Source organism: Periplaneta americana, chromosome 1 (assembly GCF_040183065.1).
Source record: "Periplaneta americana isolate PAMFEO1 chromosome 1, P.americana_PAMFEO1_priV1, whole genome shotgun sequence".
Classification (NCBI taxonomy): Eukaryota; Metazoa; Arthropoda; class Insecta; order Blattodea; family Blattidae; genus Periplaneta; species Periplaneta americana.
The window spans coordinates 212,155,624-212,175,052 of NC_091117.1; the positions used below are offsets into that span (position 1 = coordinate 212,155,624).

Here is a 19,429-nt window from a genome sequence, read left to right on the forward strand (position 1 = left end):
CGGTTATGCCCATTTATGAAGATGGAATTCAATTATTTATTATTTAATTGAGAATTTTAATAAAATATTCTCATCTGTGCCGTAATTATTTCAATGCAATCTATGAAAAGCCCTCAACCGGCCGCCATCTTGGATGCCAGTGTCGACAGCAGTGTGGCCAATACATAAATTGTATCCCCGTCAGTCTAGCACCTGAAAATTCGTCAGAATCCGTCAAAATAAAAAAAAATACCCACTCATATCTATATACAAATAAGCAAATTTTAATACAACTTGCCAATCTTGATTGAAATAGTAATTCATCCACATCATCTACCTCTAGTTCTGCAGTTGTGCTGGGTTGATCTGCGTTCCCCCAAAAATGAAGCAATTGAAAATGACAGCAGCTAAAAAAGTCAAAAGACGATGTAAATCGTAATTTCCTTCATAAAATCCGTCATCCGTCAAAACTATTATTTTCCCATCCGTTACGTTGAAAGTCCGTCAATTTTGACGGAATTTCCGTCCTGTTGGCAACACTGGTCGTCAGGTCTAGTATTTAGAAGGTCCTGGGTGAACTGTACAGTAGTTGCTATTCTCTGCCGTATGATGTCGCCAACTTCTAAAGAAGAAAAAGCGTCACTGACGTCAAACTTTCAAGCAATAACAAAATAATCAATGTTGACAAACCAATATCCGAAACACCGAAATGGATATTCAGATCGTTTGTACGTTCTCGTGGATGTAGTTAGAGGAACGATGTCATGGCTAGCAAAGAAAGTTACATAAAGTGCTTGCACTCGTAGAAAAACACAGCACTATTATCTGAATACCAATTTTACTCCGTGTGACAAGCTATTTTGCCCAAAATGTCTGACGTGCGTAGAAGACATCCTGACACAGCTGATGACTCTGACAAGGCTCGAGAGACAGAAAGTGACCAGGTGAGTGTGGTTATATTGGTTTGTTTATTAGATTCATGATATTTTAACGGAAAATATAAACATTTCTCCAGTTATTGTATTAACAAATGATGTCATTAAATATGATTATCGTAATTCAGATTTATATATTCCATGTTATTAATGTGTGTAAACTAGCTATATAATTTTTAAAGTTTTTATTTTGACTTTTAACAGTACATATTAATTGCGTTCTATGAATATGACTTTGCTATACAATTGGCTCTTTGATTTATTATATAGAATATTGTATGGGTGTGACCCAAAGGATGCAATTAGTTGTGACATGAAACGACATGGGACATGTCCAAAACGATAACATAATACACTCATGGTCAACAGAGGTTGACGGATCATTATGAATCACGTTTTTAATATATGTGGGTGAAACATAGCGAAAATTATATGAGGTGCTTGAAATTCCCACTTTATTTATGATAGATACGGTGTTGTCCCTTCCTTCATGTAGGTAACAATTTTCTGGAAATCTGACGTGACTTTATGATGCCACCAATAACGCTAGACTTAGACCTGTCAATGAAATTATGGGTTGTGCCTTAATTTTTTTTCATTATTAGTGGTAGTTAGGTCATAAACGTTAAAAACTCATAGCTTCCTTGATTTTCAGGGTGTCATACTTCAGGCATCCACTCGCAAGGTCAGTTTGAGAGAAAATGTGCAAATTTTGGTTGCATTAGTAAGAAATTTTGATCCATTTGTATTGGTATCACTTGTATATCTGATTTGAAATGTAGTTTATAGTGTAAAAGAGTCCTGTGCAATTTACTGATTTTTATTGAGTGTTGGTAAATAGTTTCTATTAATTTTTCAAGTGTGACTAAACATCTAGCATGTTATTCATTAATATAAATACAAATCATTGTGTGGCCTTATTTGCACTGCTTAAAAATGCAACTGAAAGTAAGTCTCTGCATGTATAATAATCAGGAACTAGGTCCTACTAACCATTTCTTATGAAATGACCAAATAGGCTATATTGATACAAGATTTTTCCTCTCTCTTAAAAAAAAATAATAATCATTCTCGCATGTAAACCAACGTTCAAGTATGAGCATGCTGTTAAACAAAGAGTAATTTTTTGACATGAATTCATTAGAAATACAGTAAATTACTGAGTGAAATTAAAATTATCATGCAGTGCATGCTGATTATACTCAATAAAACTCTTTACTTTCTGAAGTAGGACTGTCTTAAGTATTATAATCGTTTGTGTGTGTGTGAAACAAAGATTTAATGCAGTAGTAGCCTATGTAATAGTAGTTTTTTTTATAATAATGAAACTATTCGAAGCTCTTGATTATTTACATAATTTTAAAGAAGATACAGATCAAGAATTAAAAAAAAAACTTGCTAATTCCATTTGAAGGTTGTCCCACACTCCTGACATCATCTTTTGTATGGCGTGGTTACTCGAGAATCTTCCATTAGTTTCGTGAAACATGTTCTGTCGTTACTAATTATGTGATCAACAAATATAGTGTAGCTAGGGAAAATATTTTATGTGAGTCCAGCTCAAATTTTAACAGCTTTGCATCTTGAACTAAGTCAGTCTTACTATATCAGCCTTTGCAGATGACATAGTTGTCATTGGTAAATCCGTGAACGCAGCACAAGACCTCGTTATGATGGTTGCATCTTTACTTCACAATATTGGCCTACACCTCATTATCCAGAAATCGGCGTCAATTAATATTCATAAAGGAAAGTTACTTGAAAAGGATTTGTTTCTTCGCCATGACTCGTATATAAAGGCCATTGGACCAGAAGACACAATAAAATATTTAGGAGTAACTTTCAATGATGAAGTGCAGTTTAATTCCGAAGAATTGATAGTTTCCCTTCGTCAGGATCTTGAACTTTTAGTATCGACACCTATGTTGCGGCCTGACCAAAAACTTAATATTGTTAATCAATATATCTGGCCCAAGAAATCAATATATCTGCAAACAGGAAAGGACTTTCGACTAGTGAATGGATATCTAGCCTGAAAATGACAGCAAATTTAGCAGCCGTTTGTTCCGTTCCCGGCAGATCTCTCAACGGTACCCGCTGCAGACATGGCTGCCCGGAGATTGAAACTTTAGCACACGTCTTGGGATTCTGTGAACAGGGATTGCTCTTGAGGAACTCTAGACATCATCTTGTAAGATCCAAAATTGCTGCCGCATTAAGAAATAAAGGCTGGATAGTAGAAGAAGAAATCTCCTGTCTACCTGAAAATGGGTCAACGAGACGAGTAGATATTTTAGCGTACAATGCTGACACTAAACAGGGCATCATTGTGGACCCCACGATACGTTTTGAAGTAGAATGTCATCAGTCAGCCGAGGTCCACCTTGAGAAGAAGTCGATCTATGAGGCTACAGTCAACTATTTCAAGCTGAAATATGCCTTAATTCGAGTTGAGGTATTCGGCTTGCTCATAGGTGCTCGAGGGACTATACCAGCTTTTTTCGAAGAATTTCGACGGCAGTTTGCTCTACCAACATCTCTGAGGGATGACATTGTGATACTTGTGTTAAAAAAAATCCTGCCAAATCCTAATTAATCACATGGTGCCACATTAATAGCAATTGTAATTTTTCACGTCCTATTCTTTGTTTCCCTTCTTTAAAATTTAATATCTATGTGTACATATGTATAATAATTTTTTTTTTTTTTTTTTTGAGGATATACTGTGTCCGTAAGGGCTACCCTTAATGGGGGGCAGTTTACTATTATTATTACTTATTCTGAAACAAACAGAACGTAAAATATCAACTTCCCTATTCAGAGCAAACCAGGTGAAGGGGTTGTTCCCGATGTGCATTCGCTACTAGCTACATCATTGCACGATGTCATAATTTATGTACAGAAATTTAAATATACGTTTTTCTACAAAACTATTCAAAATAGCCTGTAACAAAATGGTATTTGACGTTTTTGTTGCTCTTCACTAAAGGAATTATCCACTAGAATTAATGATATTACTTATGGTTCACCCTGTATATACGTATGTATATACCAGCTTTTTTCGAAGAATTTCGACGGCAGTTTGGTCTACCAACCTCTCTGAGGGATGACATTGTGATACTTGTGTTAAAAAAAATCCTGCCAAATCCTAATTAATCACATGGTGCCACATTAATAGCAATTGTAATTTTTCACGTCCTGTTCTTTGTTTCCCTTCTTTAAAATTTAATATCTATGTGTACATATGTATAATAATTTTTTTTTTTTTTGAGGATATACTGTGTCCGTAAGGGCTACCCTCAATGGGGGGCAGTTTACTATTATTATTACTTATTCTGAAACAAACAGAACGTAAAATATCAACTTCCCTATTCAGAGCAAACCAGGTGAAGGGGTTGTTCCCGATGTGCATTCGCTACTAGCTACATCATTGCACGATGTCATAATTTATGTACAGAAATTTAAATATACGTTTTTCTACAAAACTATTCAAAATAGCCTGTAACAAAATGGTATTTGACGTTTTTGTTGCTCTTCACTAAAGGAACTATCCACTAGAATTAATGATATTACTTATGGTTCACCCTGTATATACGTATGTATATACCAGCTTTTTTCGAAGAATTTCGACGGCAGTTTGGTCTACCAACATCTCTGAGGGATGACATTGTGATACTTGTGTTAAAAAAAATCCTGCCAAATCCTAATTAATCACATGGTGCCACATTAATAGCAATTGTAATTTTTCACGTCCTATTCTTTGTTTCCCTTCTTTAAAATTTAATATCTATGTTTACATATGTATAATAATTTTTTTTTTTTTTTTTTTTTTTTTTGAGGATATACTGTGTCCGTAAGGGCTACCCTCAATGGGGGGCAGTTTACTATTATTATTACTTATTCTGAAACAAACAGAACGTAAAATATCAACTTCCCTATTCAGAGCAAACCAGGTGAAGGGGTTGTTCCCGATGTGCATTCGCTACTAGCTACATCATTGCACGATGTCATAATTTATGTACAGAAATTTAAATATACGTTTTTCTACAAAACTATTCAAAATAGCCTGTAACAAAATGGTATTTGACGTTTTTGTTGCTCTTCACTAGAGGAATTATCCACTAGAATTTATGACAATACTTATGGTTCACTCTGTATATAGGCTATGTATGTATTTAGGGTGATCTGTTCGAGAAAACATAAAATAAAAATGCTGTATGCATCTAACTATAGGCAGGGCCATATTTAGGAGTCCTTACACTCCTGGGCAAAAAAAGTCGATTTCTCCGATAAGAGATATACAGGATTTATTTTAATTGTGACTTTTTGCACTTGCCTAAAAAAATGACAATTTTTGCGTAACTGAAATTATAAGTGAGGGGAAAATGATAATGAAGTTGCTTTTTATAAAAATGAGTTGAATGTACTTTAATACATAGGCTGTTGTCCTCTGTTTTTAGACAGATTTCATTGTTGCTGCTTAAGCCTTCTTGTCTCTATAGCAGTTACAACCAGGTTTCATTACTGTCCCCTGTTGAAGAACAATTTAATTTACATGAGCTTACAGATGGGTTTCTTCAGGACCCGGAACATTAATTTAAATCACAAGAGACTTCCTTCTTGCTCAGTCCTTGACAAACAACAATATTTATACTGTTTTCCAGGTACACGTTGAATTTCACTCATGTTTTTGTTTGAGAGTCTAGAAAATTTACTGCCCCCCTAAAAACTGCCACCCAGGGCAGTTTATCATCCCCTAAATACGGGCCTGCCTGTAAAACCAATCACCAAGGCACTCTGTTAGAAACAGATCATTCTTTTAGTAAACTCGTAAGGAAGCCACTTAACAGTAATATACAAAAACTAAGAAATGCTCGCTACTATAGTTTTAAGCACTAAATTTATTACTGAAGAGGGAAAGTTCAGGATAACACGGAGGATTTGGAATTGAACAGGTTACATCAGCTTCTTGTCTATGCGGATGACGTGAATATGTTAGGAGAAAGTCCACAAACGATTACGGGAAACGCGGAAATTCTAGTTGAAGCAAGTAAAGCGATAGGGTTGGAAGTAAATCCCGAAAAGACTAAGTATATGATTATGTCTCGTGACCAGAATATAGTACGAAATGGAACTATAAAAATTGGAGATTTATCCTTCGAAGAGGTGGAAAAATTGAAATATCTTGGAGCAACAGTAACAAATATAAATGACACTCGGGACGAAATTAAACGCAGAATAAATATGGGAAATGCCTGTTATTATTCGGTTGAGAATCTTTTGTCATCTAGTCTTCTGTCAAAAAATCTGAAAGTTAGAATTTATAAAACAGTTATATTACCGGTTGTTCTTTATGGTTGTGAAACTTGGACTCTCACTTTGAGAGAGGAACAGAGATTAAGGGTGTTTGAGAACAAGGTTCTTAGGAAAATATTTGGGGCTAAGAGGGATGAAGTTACAGGAGAATGAAGAAAGTTACACAACACAGAGCTGCATGTATTGTATACTTCACCTGACATAATTAGGACATAAAATCCAGACGTTTGAGATGGGCAGGACATGTAGCACGTATGGGCGAATCCAGAAATGCATATAGAGTGTTAGTTGGGAGGCCGGAGGGCAAAAGACCTTTGGGGAGGCCGAGACGTTGTTGGGAAGATAATATTAAAATGGATTTGAGGGAGGTGGGATATGATGATAGAGACTGGATTAATCTTGCTCAGGATAGGGACCAATGGCGGGCTTATGTGAGGGCGGCAATGAACCTCCGGGTTCCATTAAAGCCAGTAAGTAAGTAAGTAAGTAAGAGGGAAATGTAGCAACCATGGAATTGTATAATACTTTATCGGTGAATGGTATGTGACCTCCGGATTAGTTTTTATCTTTTCGAAGTATAAGGTCAGTGAAAGTTAAATGTATATGAATCATTCTCTTGATAAGATTTAAGGATGTAATGTGACTTTTTAACCTCTATAGCCGTTAAGCTTAGGATTGCCAGATTCTCAAATTGAAAATAAGGAAGAAACTTAAGACTATTGTGGATTGAGACTAGATAGGTGATTGCTAATTACAGGTAGTGAATTTTTTTTTTACTTGGTTATTTAACGCCGTATCAACTACTAGGTTATTTAGCATCAATAGAATTGGTGATGGCGAGGCGATATGAGGCCGAGGATTCGCCATAGATTACCTGACATTCGCCTTACGGTTGGAAAAACCTCTGGAAAAAAACAACCGGTAGTGATCGAACCGATGCCTGAATGCAACTCCGGATCAGCTACGCTGGTGGCCGTTAGTGGATTCTGATGGAGAAATATATTTCATAATAAATAAATAAAATCATAATAAAGTTTATTATTTAAATTTTTAAGATATTATTTTTCAATTAGGCTGAGGTCCTATATATGCATACATCACAGCTTGCAACGAATTAAAACTGATCAATTTTCATTCTTACTGTTCTTTCTAGCTACCTTTAACAAAGTGTTATGGGAAACAATACTATCATAAAATTGCGTATGATTTGCTGTAATTGAAAAAGTCAGCAGCTCATTATATTTTATTAAGCAACTGAACTCTCGTTTCTGTCATTCCTTCATTTGAACTTCATTGCAGAAAATATTCGTTCATTGAAAGTATTGGATAGAAACACACTCAAACAAATTTTACGAACACCAACACATTTTTAAGTTTTCCTTTGCCAATCAAGTTAGTAACAACAATCCATTTTTCAGTATTGGATATGCTCATAACATTTTCCTGAAAATGTGTATTTTTATCATGGCAGGAAAGTTGTTTAGTCAAAACGATATCTGAGTATGTATCATCAATGCATACAGTAATATGTTATCAATAAGGGGAAGTGACTTGGATAAACTTAAGACATCCTTAAAATTAGGTAAATTTCATTGCTAAAATAAAACGACTACTGCCCATGCCTCACTTTCTGAGCTGTTTCTTTGCGGGCTGAGACGCAGAGGGGGAGAGTGGGAGGTCCTGGGTACCGCATGTGCCTACTATCCTACGTTCAACACATCGGCCTTTTCAGGATTTCTTTCGTCAGCTATGGAGCAAGATCAGCCATGGACAAGCGAATGTATAGGCTCCCCTCACAAAACAAAGTATGTCCTTCTCATCAATTCCTGTAACTAAACACTAATACCAGTGGTAGACTACAGTCTCTGCTTGAGATTATCGACATAATCGCGATTACGGTTATCACGTGTACACATCCGTAAACTCTTTCCTCTATGGCAGTGTCTCTCAAACTTTTTCCACCGCGAAACCTCTTTTAATCTAAAGTGTAACTGAGGAATTCTTGTAATATTTTATTAGTATTTAATAATTAACAGACAAGTGAGAGCTAGTATCTCAATAATTCTGTTCAGTGGGACGAGTGTATTTGCTTTTCAAGCCCAAAATCTGGTTTTATGGCATTTTGTCTTTTCGGTATTTTGTTTTAGTGGACACATACGCAGAGAATCCAGTGATGAAAGTGATAAGTATTATGGGTATTTTCCGTTTTACATGTTCATTAAACATATTGTTGTTACGCATATTATTGGAATATTATTATTGTAAATTTATTTCAAATCAACAACAATGTAATTTATTGTCACAACAATAACTCTTCACTTTCTACACAGTAACACAGTATTCGTTAGTGCACTCCACTGACGACAATGACAATTTACTTGGACTATTACGAACAACAATGAACTATTAATCTTAACTAATATTTACAAAGCACTATTTACAAATCAGAACTGTTAGTTCTCAGTTCACAGTTCTTCTAGCTCAGTCACTCGAGTTCATAGTATCTCGAACCACAGACCTTCAGAGACAGTTCACTGTACTCGAACTCAGGTCCCTCCAACTGCGGTCCAATGCACTCGAACTCAGGTCCCTCCAACTGCGGTCCACTGCACTCGAACTCAGGCCTTCGGATGCTGACACAGTTGCGGACGCACACTCGAGTCGAACTCCGGTACACAAGACTGGCTTGCTTGCTCTGGCTTACTCACTGACTGAATAAACTGAAAAACTGCTCGAGTTCGCTGGCGTTTCTTCTTTTATAGCAAAATCATAGTTACGAGAAATTTCTACGGGTGTCCTCTCGAATTATCTGGCTATCTCCACTTCGGACGGACTTCTCTAGAAGATTCGGGAGGGTCCGTCCCCCCTTCACTCCGCGAGTAGCAGCTGCGCGCGCACTCTCCCCTCGTCGCGTTGACGTAATATACCCCCTCTGCCCTTCAGCATGCAGATGCTCCCCGTACCAGCGTTTCGTCTGCCACGCGCCCTGTCGGACGCGTGTTCAAACCCCGTTGTAGCTGTCATATTATTATTAATTATTATCATTATCGGTGGTTTCATGTTATTATTGATTCATATTTTCGTAATATTGTTATAGTATCCACTAAATATAAAATAGCCACCGGAGTAACCTAGTCGACTAAGGCGCTTGCCTATCGATTCAGAGTTTCGCTCAGGCGCCGGTTCGATTCCCACTTGGGCTGATTACCTGGTTGGATTTTTTCCCGAGGTTTTCCCCAACCATAAGGCGAATGTCATGTAATGTTTGGCGAATCCCCGACATCTCACCAAATACCATTTCGCTATCATCAATCCCATCAATGCAAAATAACGTAGTAGTTGATACAATGTCGTTAAATAACCAAGTAAAAAAAAGGATATAAAATAAAATTTAAAATCATATAGGGCTAACAGAACCCCGGAACATACATTGAGAAATGCTGCCCTATGGTAATTCAGCAGTTGTCCAGACTGAACGAAGAGTGGCCTAGTGTGTACATACATTTTAGGAAATCTCCATCAGAGATAATAGCGATAGTGGGAACCACGATTACAGTATCCATTATTATAAACAGTAAAAACCCCTGCACTGGCATAGGATAATGTTTTCCGCACAATGTAATATGCTGCCGTGCCGCCACGCTGCAGCTGCTGTGCCGGTCCGAGCAGACCTAAGAGGCGTGGTTATAAGCACTAGGGAACTCTCGGTTCAGGACTTGAGACACAGGCAATATTTAAGTTACGTAACTTGCACAAGCTTTGTACACATCACGAAATTATTTTGTAGACATAATTATTGTCATTCGGATTACACAGCCTATTTAACCCGCCAGCACACGCACATTATTTTATAGCGGTAGCACACGCGTTGGGTATTTTTTACCCAAAAATAAATAAAGTGTTATTAAGAACAAAACATAATTAATACTGAAATGCTATAATTTTATAATTGTTAGGAATATTTTAAAGTAATTTGAACCTTTTTTTTAAATTTAACAATTAATCATATGAATACTAACTTTGAGTGAAAGTCTTCCACAGAAAAACACCACAATATTATAATTTTTATCTCAGTGCTAACACAAATGTAAAAATGGAGGAATAAGTATTTATAGGCGTCACTCATTCACTCACTCACTATCACCACTTCCGGTATCAGCATACTCCTCACAAAAAGGCACCGAATGTACCTTACAAATCATCTTGTTGCACCTATGGCATGAAGTAGCAGTTTTACGATCCTTCTTCCTAGGACATACCTCACATCGACTTGAGGACATATTCATTCGTTTCTGTGTTGGTTGGGTTAGTTCCTACACACCATTCATTCTTCGAATAGTGGATCTGATTTCCAAAGGCAAATTCTTCAATGTCAACCGATGCGCCAAATGATTTTTCACCAATCCAAGAGCCAGTTCCTTCAGAAATGATCGGCAAAAGAAAGAAGAATCTGTTTATTCCCATTGTTGCTGGAAACAAAGGAATTCCTGTTCCATCAGTTGTCCACAAATCTTTAGTGTTGAGTTTAGCTGACCTCAGTGCACCAGCAAAATATAACAGACCAAAAAGTGCTTTTATTTCAGTCTGATCAGTTATCGAAGCATCTCGTTCGCGAACGAAGTTGTTCTGGATAGATCTGATGTAAATATTTGTGTACTTGACAATATCATCTATGATGTTATCATCTATTAGACACGACCAGGTTTCTAGTGGTAACTTTGCTTGGCGAGCTTGTCCCTTACATCCCGGAAGGTGAGTAACTATATTGCACGCTCTGGTCCTAACATTTCGAGGTGGTACACTCTTCCTCCAAGAAGTCCCGTCTTTTCCTTTGTAAGTAGTAAACTGAGATAGTGGAGCGTTGTCGTCACAGTCGTCATCACTACTCTCTGCTTCCTGTTCCTGTTCTGTATCGGTATTATGTTCACTTTCCGAAATATGATCATCTTCATCTTCCGATTCACCTTGAATAATTTCTTGTTCTTCCTCTTCATCCAGCCAGCCTACTATTTGACGACTTTGTCTACACTCTAAGTTCATTTTGAAATGTAAAATACAAATGGAACACTATCAAAATTATTCGCTACTACTGCTTCTTAAGCACACGCGCGGGGTATTTCTTACCCGGTCTTTATATAAACATGTGTAAACTTGTGCAGCCACAAGAAAACTAACTCAATCATACGTACAACAATGCACAAAGATCTGAAAGAAAGATACTGAAAACGAGGGATGAATTTAAAATTGATGGACAGTGTTGCCAACAAATAAAATAACGCCTGGGTATTTTTTACCCCAGCGCGTGTGCTTACGACACTGGTGCACCTGGTATTCATAACAAGAATCAGCAATTCTTTTTTCAATCTAACCTTTTAAATTCTCCGTACTTGATAAACTTCACAGATTGTTAGCGAATTTTATTCTAAAGAACTATCTGTTTTTTTAAACACGTCTGTCAAATGTTGGCAAAAGTGTAGAAACATTTCTGTAACAATTTTCTGTTCCCCGAATGTGTCATTCACCAATTAGGTAATTTTTAATAAAAACTGGGGAGATTTTTAAGTAACATGAAGCTCACTTATTTTTTTTTTATTTTGAATTTAAAATAATATCTTCTTGAATTCCCATTATTAACTGAAATAGCAACAAAAAAAAAAATGTTTTGCCATGCTGTACAAGGAACAAACAAGAAAAATGCTGTACTGTTTCTTAAAAATTGTACATGTGGCAACGCTAGTTAAGGTCTATATCAGACGTCGCCAACTCATTGCACACCATCGTGCATGACTTACTCGCCTGATGTACCATATCAGAGTTCTCTGCAAACAAAGGACAGTGGCATGCTCAACTCAAGTGTTCAGTTGATAACAAATAATTTGTATTTTCTATGCACAAATATATGCTTTTAGCAGAAATTAATTTCTACAGATACCATATTTTCTAATGTTTGAAATGTTGAAAATTATAACAATTTTGCAATGGAATAACCAGCATAGAACTATGTATAATGTGCAAATTCAGACTGTATCCTTGAAATGAATTTACTCTTAACATATATTAACATTTTATTCGATAGTTAAACAATTCTGTAGGCTTTGAAATAATAATAATAATAATAATAATAATAATAATAATAATAATAATAATGTAACTTTATTTCAAAACAAGAATGTAACTTTTATTGTTACGACAATAATCACTTCCTATAATTGAATGTAAACACTCCCGTCAACAATGGGATTTCCATTCCACACAGTAATACAGTATTCGTTATTGCACTCCACAGACGACAATGACAATTTATTTGGATTATTGAGATCAACAATGTGCTGCTAATCTTAACTAATGTTCACAAAGCACTATTTACAAATCAGAACTGTCAGTTCTCATTTCACAGTTCGTTTGCCTTGGCTAGTTCTTCTAGCTCAGTCACTCGAGTTCACAGTATCTCGAACCCCAGACCTTCAGAAACAATCCACTGAGCTTCGAACTCAGGTCCCCCAACTGCGGTCCACTGCACACAAACTCAGGAGTTTCGGCTCAACTCAAGTCGAACTCCAGTCTCGAAGCTGGCTTCACTGCTACACAAGACTGCCTTGCTGTCCAAAACTAGCAATGACTGCAACTAACTAACTAACGGCCCGATGCAGACTAGCGTTAAAAGGACGCTGTGACGCAGCGTCCCATTGATGCGCGGTTTAGAAGTACATTGTTCTAAAGTGACCCATACACACGTGGTCCCCGGGACGCAGCGCCAGGTAAAGATAGACGGCGGTGACGCAGCGTTAATTTTCTAGTTGCGGGTTCTGCCAAAACGCAGCGTCACCGCTGGCTGCTGCGTTCTGGCACTTCATTGTTGACTGTTGTTCAATTCACACGTTCGTCTATCGGCTTAGTATGGACAGCGAAATCGACGTAGAATTATTTATTGAAGCGATTAAAAAATTCCCTGATGTTTCAAGTGAGGAATGCCTCGGCTAACCCACCTTTCCTCTCTGAGCGTCCAGCAAAGCGATGAAGGGATTTGGAGGATACTATGATATATTTCATGAAGACTCCAATCCCTAATGTTCCTGCTCCTAAGCCTAACGATGATAGGTATTTTTTTTAGTCTCTGATTGCAATTGTTAGTACTTTTAATGTTGAACAAAAATTGGATTTTAGGAGTGGAGTTTTGGACTTTGCTAAGAAAATAAGACTGTCTGTTATTCATACCGCAACCCATACACAGCACAATGTTCCTCAGGAGCAACATTTTCCTTCCCAAAACCAGCCACGAGTACCCTGGCAATATCCTCTCTGTTCAATGTTCTCCTGCAATGAGCAACACTTCAACACACTCACTAGAAGACTCCACCGAGTCTGTAGACTTGTTTCAGTTTCCTTAGACCTAATTGTTGTTCATGTAAGTGCAGTGTAATTGTATTAATTTTTGTAATGTTTCAGTGATAGATTATGTATTCAAATGCTAGATAGCTAATCAATATCGTTGTTTGTCAGTTATTTAAGTCTTCCCTAAAGTTCACTTTTATACTTTTAGAACTTATACTTTAAAACTTAGAAAATATAACCTAATAATACCAAACTAAACATATTTCATTTTCAGTATCAATATACTTTGAATGAGTGAACTTGCCTTAAAATTTACATTTCTAAGGGAGGGATTGCTAGTCTCATCACAGTATCTTCACTTTTGATCAGGTCACTTATCTTACATGCCAGTTCATCAAATGATTTAATACTCATTCGAAAATAATTGAAGAATTTTGTATCATCTTCTCTCAATTCTGCGAACATTGTCGTAAAAGTACCTTGAAGGAATCGTTTGGCAACCAATGGAAGTTCCCAAAACCGCCTCTCTGTGCGCTTCAACTAGTTTTTGTAAACTAAATACGCAAAAACAGCACGTTTTCTTCTGTACACTTCCATCATGGATCTCTGAAAGATTCCAAAAGTCGGAACAATATGCGTCATTATGACGCTACGTGTGGACGGGTGGACACAGGGACGCAGCGTCAACCAATGGACGCGCGTCTTTATGACGCTAGTCTGCATCGGGCCTAACTGCTCAAGTTCACTCGCGTGTCGTATTTATAAATAAACCATAGTTTCCAGAAAGTACGATGCTGGAAATTTCTACAGATGCCCAGAAGATGGCGCCTCTCGAATTCTCTGGATTTCTCCCCTCAGTCGCAGGCGCATTACTTCCCCCTCTCTGCCGCGGTCGCCGTCTCTCCTCTCTACACCACAGCACATGCCCCAGGAAGCAGATGCGCGCCCAACTTCATTGCCGTGCTGAGCCTCCGCCGACCTTGCCCTCCTTCTGCCGGTCGCGAGATCGTATCCCGGCTGTCACAATAATAATAATAATAATAATAATAATAATAATAATAATAATAATAATGCTTCTTAATTTCAAGAAACTTAAAGTTATTCCTAAGATACAATCATTTTATTGCTTTACTTTGTTCATTTGGAATTATTTTTGTCCTGTTTTGTTCTTATAACGTGTCTATGCAGTCTGGGAAAACTTTCTCTGCGAAAGTGTGAATAAAAGTGCAATTTACTGATTCTGCTTTGAAAGTGATCTCTTAATTCAGTATCATTTTGCAAATCAATTACTTCTAACTGTAGTTCATTTTGAACATCGTGATAATACACAGATGATAATACTGTTGCGAATACTTGAAACTCTTTTCCAATTTAGCTACATCTTGAAACCGTACTTCAGACTCCTCCTTAGTGTCAATAATGCGATGAAGATTAAATATCCCTCCTATATTCAGAATTTTGTGACATATTGTGAGTTTGCATTACGTTGAAATGAAAGGAATAACCTTGTCCATAGAACGACTATTCTACACTGAACTTGTCATTGAGAGCACCGGCACATAAAATCATAAGTTGGCAATGTCTCATTTGTACTATAAGTTGTATATTACTATGTGTCTCAGAAGTAGCAGTATGAATGTGGCTCTAAGTGTAATTGAGGGGCGTTTTCTCAAAGCTCGTTATCTACAAAATTTTCGATTTTGAGATTTTTATGTACCCTTATATTTTTTAATCAGGAAAATTGCTGCAATGTACTCTCTCTCCTGTGGATTTGGTGGGTGAACCTAGGTTAAGTAAACAGTGGTATGGCATTCCTGGATGTTGTTAGGGCAGGTAGTTGCGCCGCAGTACAATATCTGTTCTACTATACTGATTTTTTTTTTTACTTTCTATGATGGAATGCTTCAAAATAAACTGATAAAAGTGCTTGAGGAAGGATAGTACTGTTCCTGAGAAACTGGACATGGGTTTAAGTTATAACGAAATATGACATCAGATACATTAATAGAAAGATACGTAAAAGAAAAAAACCCAAAACACTAATGGAAGTCTAAATCATGTGATCTGAAACAACATAAATAATATAGTTGTATTAAAATGACTGGCACATTGCGCTTAACATATTGGATAATAATATACAGGGTGATTCAGACCACCCGTAACAGTAATTTATTTCGGAAACTAGTGCATTAAAATTTTCGAAACAAAAATATTTATGACTAAAGCACACGTGAACTTTCTCTTGAACTTGATTTCATCAATCAGCCTTAACAAGAAGTATTCTATTCTCTGTTCACTCAACAGAAAGAAAAGCCAGTGAAATAGTGTAACTTGATATCATGTGTCAAAAGTTGATAGATAAATAAATAGGTTACAGTACTTGTATATTAAAGGCAAAATTTTGTAATAAGAACCTGGAAAGATGTTGTGAAAATACATTGGTACTACTTTTCAACATTGTCTCCTTAAGTAATTGATTAACTAGCAGACTTACTCGTTTTAATTATGTAAGTTTGTGCGGCTTAAAGCTGTTTCGGTGCTTAACACACCATCCTCAGAGCCTACTAGATCTCGGCGTCATCTCGAACTTCTCTGCCTGTTATGTGGGTGCGTTTGATTGTTGAAAAGTGTTGAATAGTGGAGTCAAATAGTGTGTGTGTACTGAAATTGGTCTGTATGTTGAGAATTTGATCGGGGTGTGTTTTAGTGTGTTTGTATATTTCGTATTGTTCTAGTGTGTTGAGTTTTTGGTTCTTGGTTTGTATGTGCAGGATTTCCATGTCTGCATTTATGTTATTGTACGTATGGTTAGCATTGGTTATGTGATCGGCGTATGTAGATGTATTGTGTCCTCTGGTTATTGCTTTAATGTGTTCTTTGTAGCGTGTTTGGAATGATCTGCCTGTCTGTCCAGTGTAGAACTTGTCGCAACTATTACATGTGAGTTTGTATACGCCTGTGTGGACAGATAGGCAGATCATTCCAAACACACTACAAAGAACACATTAAAGCAATAACCAGAGGACACAATACATCTACATACGCCGATCACATAACCAATGCTAACCATACGTACAATAACATAAATGCAGACATGGAAATCCTGCACATACAAACCAAGAACCAAAAACTCAACACACTAGAACAATACGAAATATACAAACACACTAAAACACACCCCGATCAAATTCTCAACACACAGACCAATTTCAGTACACACACACTATTTGACTCCACTATTCAACTCTTTTCAACAATCAAACACACCCACATAACAGGCAGAGAAGTTCGAGATGACGCTGAGATCTAGTAGGCTCTGAGGTTGGTGTGTTAAGCACCGAAGCAGCTGTAAGCCACACAAACTTACATAATTAACACGAGTAAGTCCGCTAGTTAGTCAATTACTTATATTCAAGTGTTAAAAGTAGCGTATGCAAGAATCAAAATGGATTGTCTCCTTGATAATATCTTTAGCTGTCGTATTGTGTAAATAGAAACTAATTACTGATTAGTTTGTCTGTCTTGGATGAAGAGAAAATATTCCCCTTCTGTTGCAGCTATCTTCTTGCAGAATATTTCACAGTTTCGTCACACTTGAAACAGTCTCATGAAAGAAAGGCATGCAATTTGCACAGGTCCATTCTGAATTGTAAACTGAATGTTTCAACACTTTCGAGTGGACATCTTGTAACAGGTTCTGTTCTTTATGTGGTTTGTGCGGCATTGTTATAAAGAGAGATTACACCATTGCTCAGGAAATTTTGTTTTATGATGCACAAAATTCCAAATGATGGAGATCGTTAATATACAGCAAAAGAGTAATTTTAACCTCATCCTTCAGTGGTGAATGTTTATGTTTTATTGTTGCTTTCTTGCTGATAAAAATGCAGCGATGGAGTCATGTCTTGTCAGTAACAGTTCGATTTAGAAAACTCTACCAATATATAATAATAATAATAATAATAATAATATTAATAATAATAATAATAATAATAATGTTTTATTTTCGCTGGCAGAGTTAAGGCCATAAGGCCTTCTCTTCCACTCAACCAGCCTTAATCTATACAATACATATTTAAATTACGAATATTTACACTATGCTTAAAAGGTTCTCCAGCAATATTCTTCAGTTAAGTTTTAACGACTAGTAGACTACATATTTACTACATATTTATTTAAATTTAGATAAACCTATAAGGTAAAGTAGTAACTTAATTTATGAGCTAATTTAATTCAATCAATTATAATTAATTTGAGATAGCTAGTAAAATGATGAAAATTAATATAATATAAGCTTACTAGAACTATTTTACAGGGAGAAAAAACAATATATATATGTATATATATATATATATATATATATATATATATATATATATTTCTATAATGAGAATATTAATGTAATTGCCATTAGAGGTTTTGTATCAGCTGATACTTCTCTTTTGCTACAGAAATTTAACTTCCAATAAAACCATATTGTTTATAGGATTTATAGCCTTTTTCTTTCTGATTAATTCAGGCCATTTGTTTAATTTTCGGTGCTGACTTCCATGGATTTTCTTGTCATTCTCTTCATGCAAATGATGAGACGATTCTTCAATATACGCCATTACTTCTGTTTCCAAAAACTTGTTATATTATTTTTCATTATTATCCTATTATTTCTGACAACACTGGGTAACAGTAAAAATTACAGTTAATATAATCTAAAATAACTAAAGTGTAAATAAGTATGTACTGTCCAAATTTCACGAGAGGATCCCTGCGAGGGGAGTATGGTCCTTGCGGGGTAAGAGGAGAGTGTAAGCCAGTAGCTCAGCGTTCTTGAAGGAGCAGGTGGATGGGAGTGATGTTATTGGCCGGCTGGGACAAACAAGGTTCAATCAATGGCTGGCCGGTTCTGTGTCAGGGATAGGTTATAAAAGGGGGGGAAAAACTCTCATTCCTTGTTTGGATCTTCTCGTGAAATGTGGACAGTATTTAATTTTGACAGTAGTAAGCTGATAAGTATGGTATTCATTTAAACAGCTTTTAGACCATTGTGAAAGATGCATTTATTATGGATAATATAATTAGAAGGCTGAAAATGGGAAGATTGAAGAATTCTGGGTTTGTAACGAAAGATTTGCCCTTGGGAAGAAAAAATCTATGGATAAATAAATTATTGTAATTTAATTATAATTTTTTTTCAGAAAGATGATTTTGATTCGGAGGATGATAAATCTCCTGAGGAGAAATATATAGATGATATGTCCAAAGTTATTCCACAAGGAACGGACAAAACTCCCGAAGTCTTGGACTCTGCTTTAAAAGGACTTTCAGCAAGGTAAGAAAATTTTGAAAAATTACTATGGAATTTTAGAAACCATTGTGATGTATAATTATTGAATATACTGTTCCACTTCAGTCATACTTTACTAAATGCCAATTATGGTAAAGTTGTTAAAATATACATAAATGATTTCTGGTGGTACAGTCTCAATGAACTACTGGCCCTTATTTAGGCAGGTGATGCAAGCCAAACATTAAAAGAACCAGTCGCACTTGTTCTCTCTGTTATTAGCTATCATCATGTAAATACAAGAAATTTACAAAGATATTCGTACACTTTATTTTTTCTTTTAATTTTTGAACACACTGCAGCGTAAAAGCTTATTGCGCTTGTTGGTGGAATTATTGATAGTAAAATGTTATTTGGCAAGATGAGGCCGAGGATCCATGACAGGATTACTTGTCATTTGCCTTACAGTTTGGCGACCGAGGGAAGAAATCTCAACCAGATAATCAACCCCAGCGGGATTCAAACCCCCTCTCTCTCCCTCTCTCTTTTTTTTTTTTTTGCGCCCGATGATGAAGAAGAAACAGAA

At 36.4% G+C, this 19,429-nt stretch overlaps 1 protein-coding gene across 2 annotated transcripts in view; it reads left to right on the plus strand.

Annotated features, from left to right (window-relative positions):
• The first annotated feature begins 634 nt into the window (after window positions 1-634).
• Window positions 635-19,429, plus strand: part of Cds (CDP-diacylglycerol synthase) — an 83,186-nt gene continuing 64,391 nt past the window's right edge. The window contains exons 1-3 of one of the 2 annotated variants that reach the window (XM_069837740.1): window positions 662-923; window positions 1,570-1,599; window positions 18,755-18,888. In XM_069837740.1, the coding sequence (XP_069693841.1) occupies window positions 849-923; window positions 1,570-1,599; window positions 18,755-18,888 (239 nt within the window). In that variant the 5' untranslated portion in view covers window positions 662-848. Of the gene's footprint in view, window positions 924-1,569; window positions 1,600-18,754; window positions 18,889-19,429 lie in introns of both variants that reach the window. The other variant, XM_069837748.1, reaches the window with a different exon arrangement.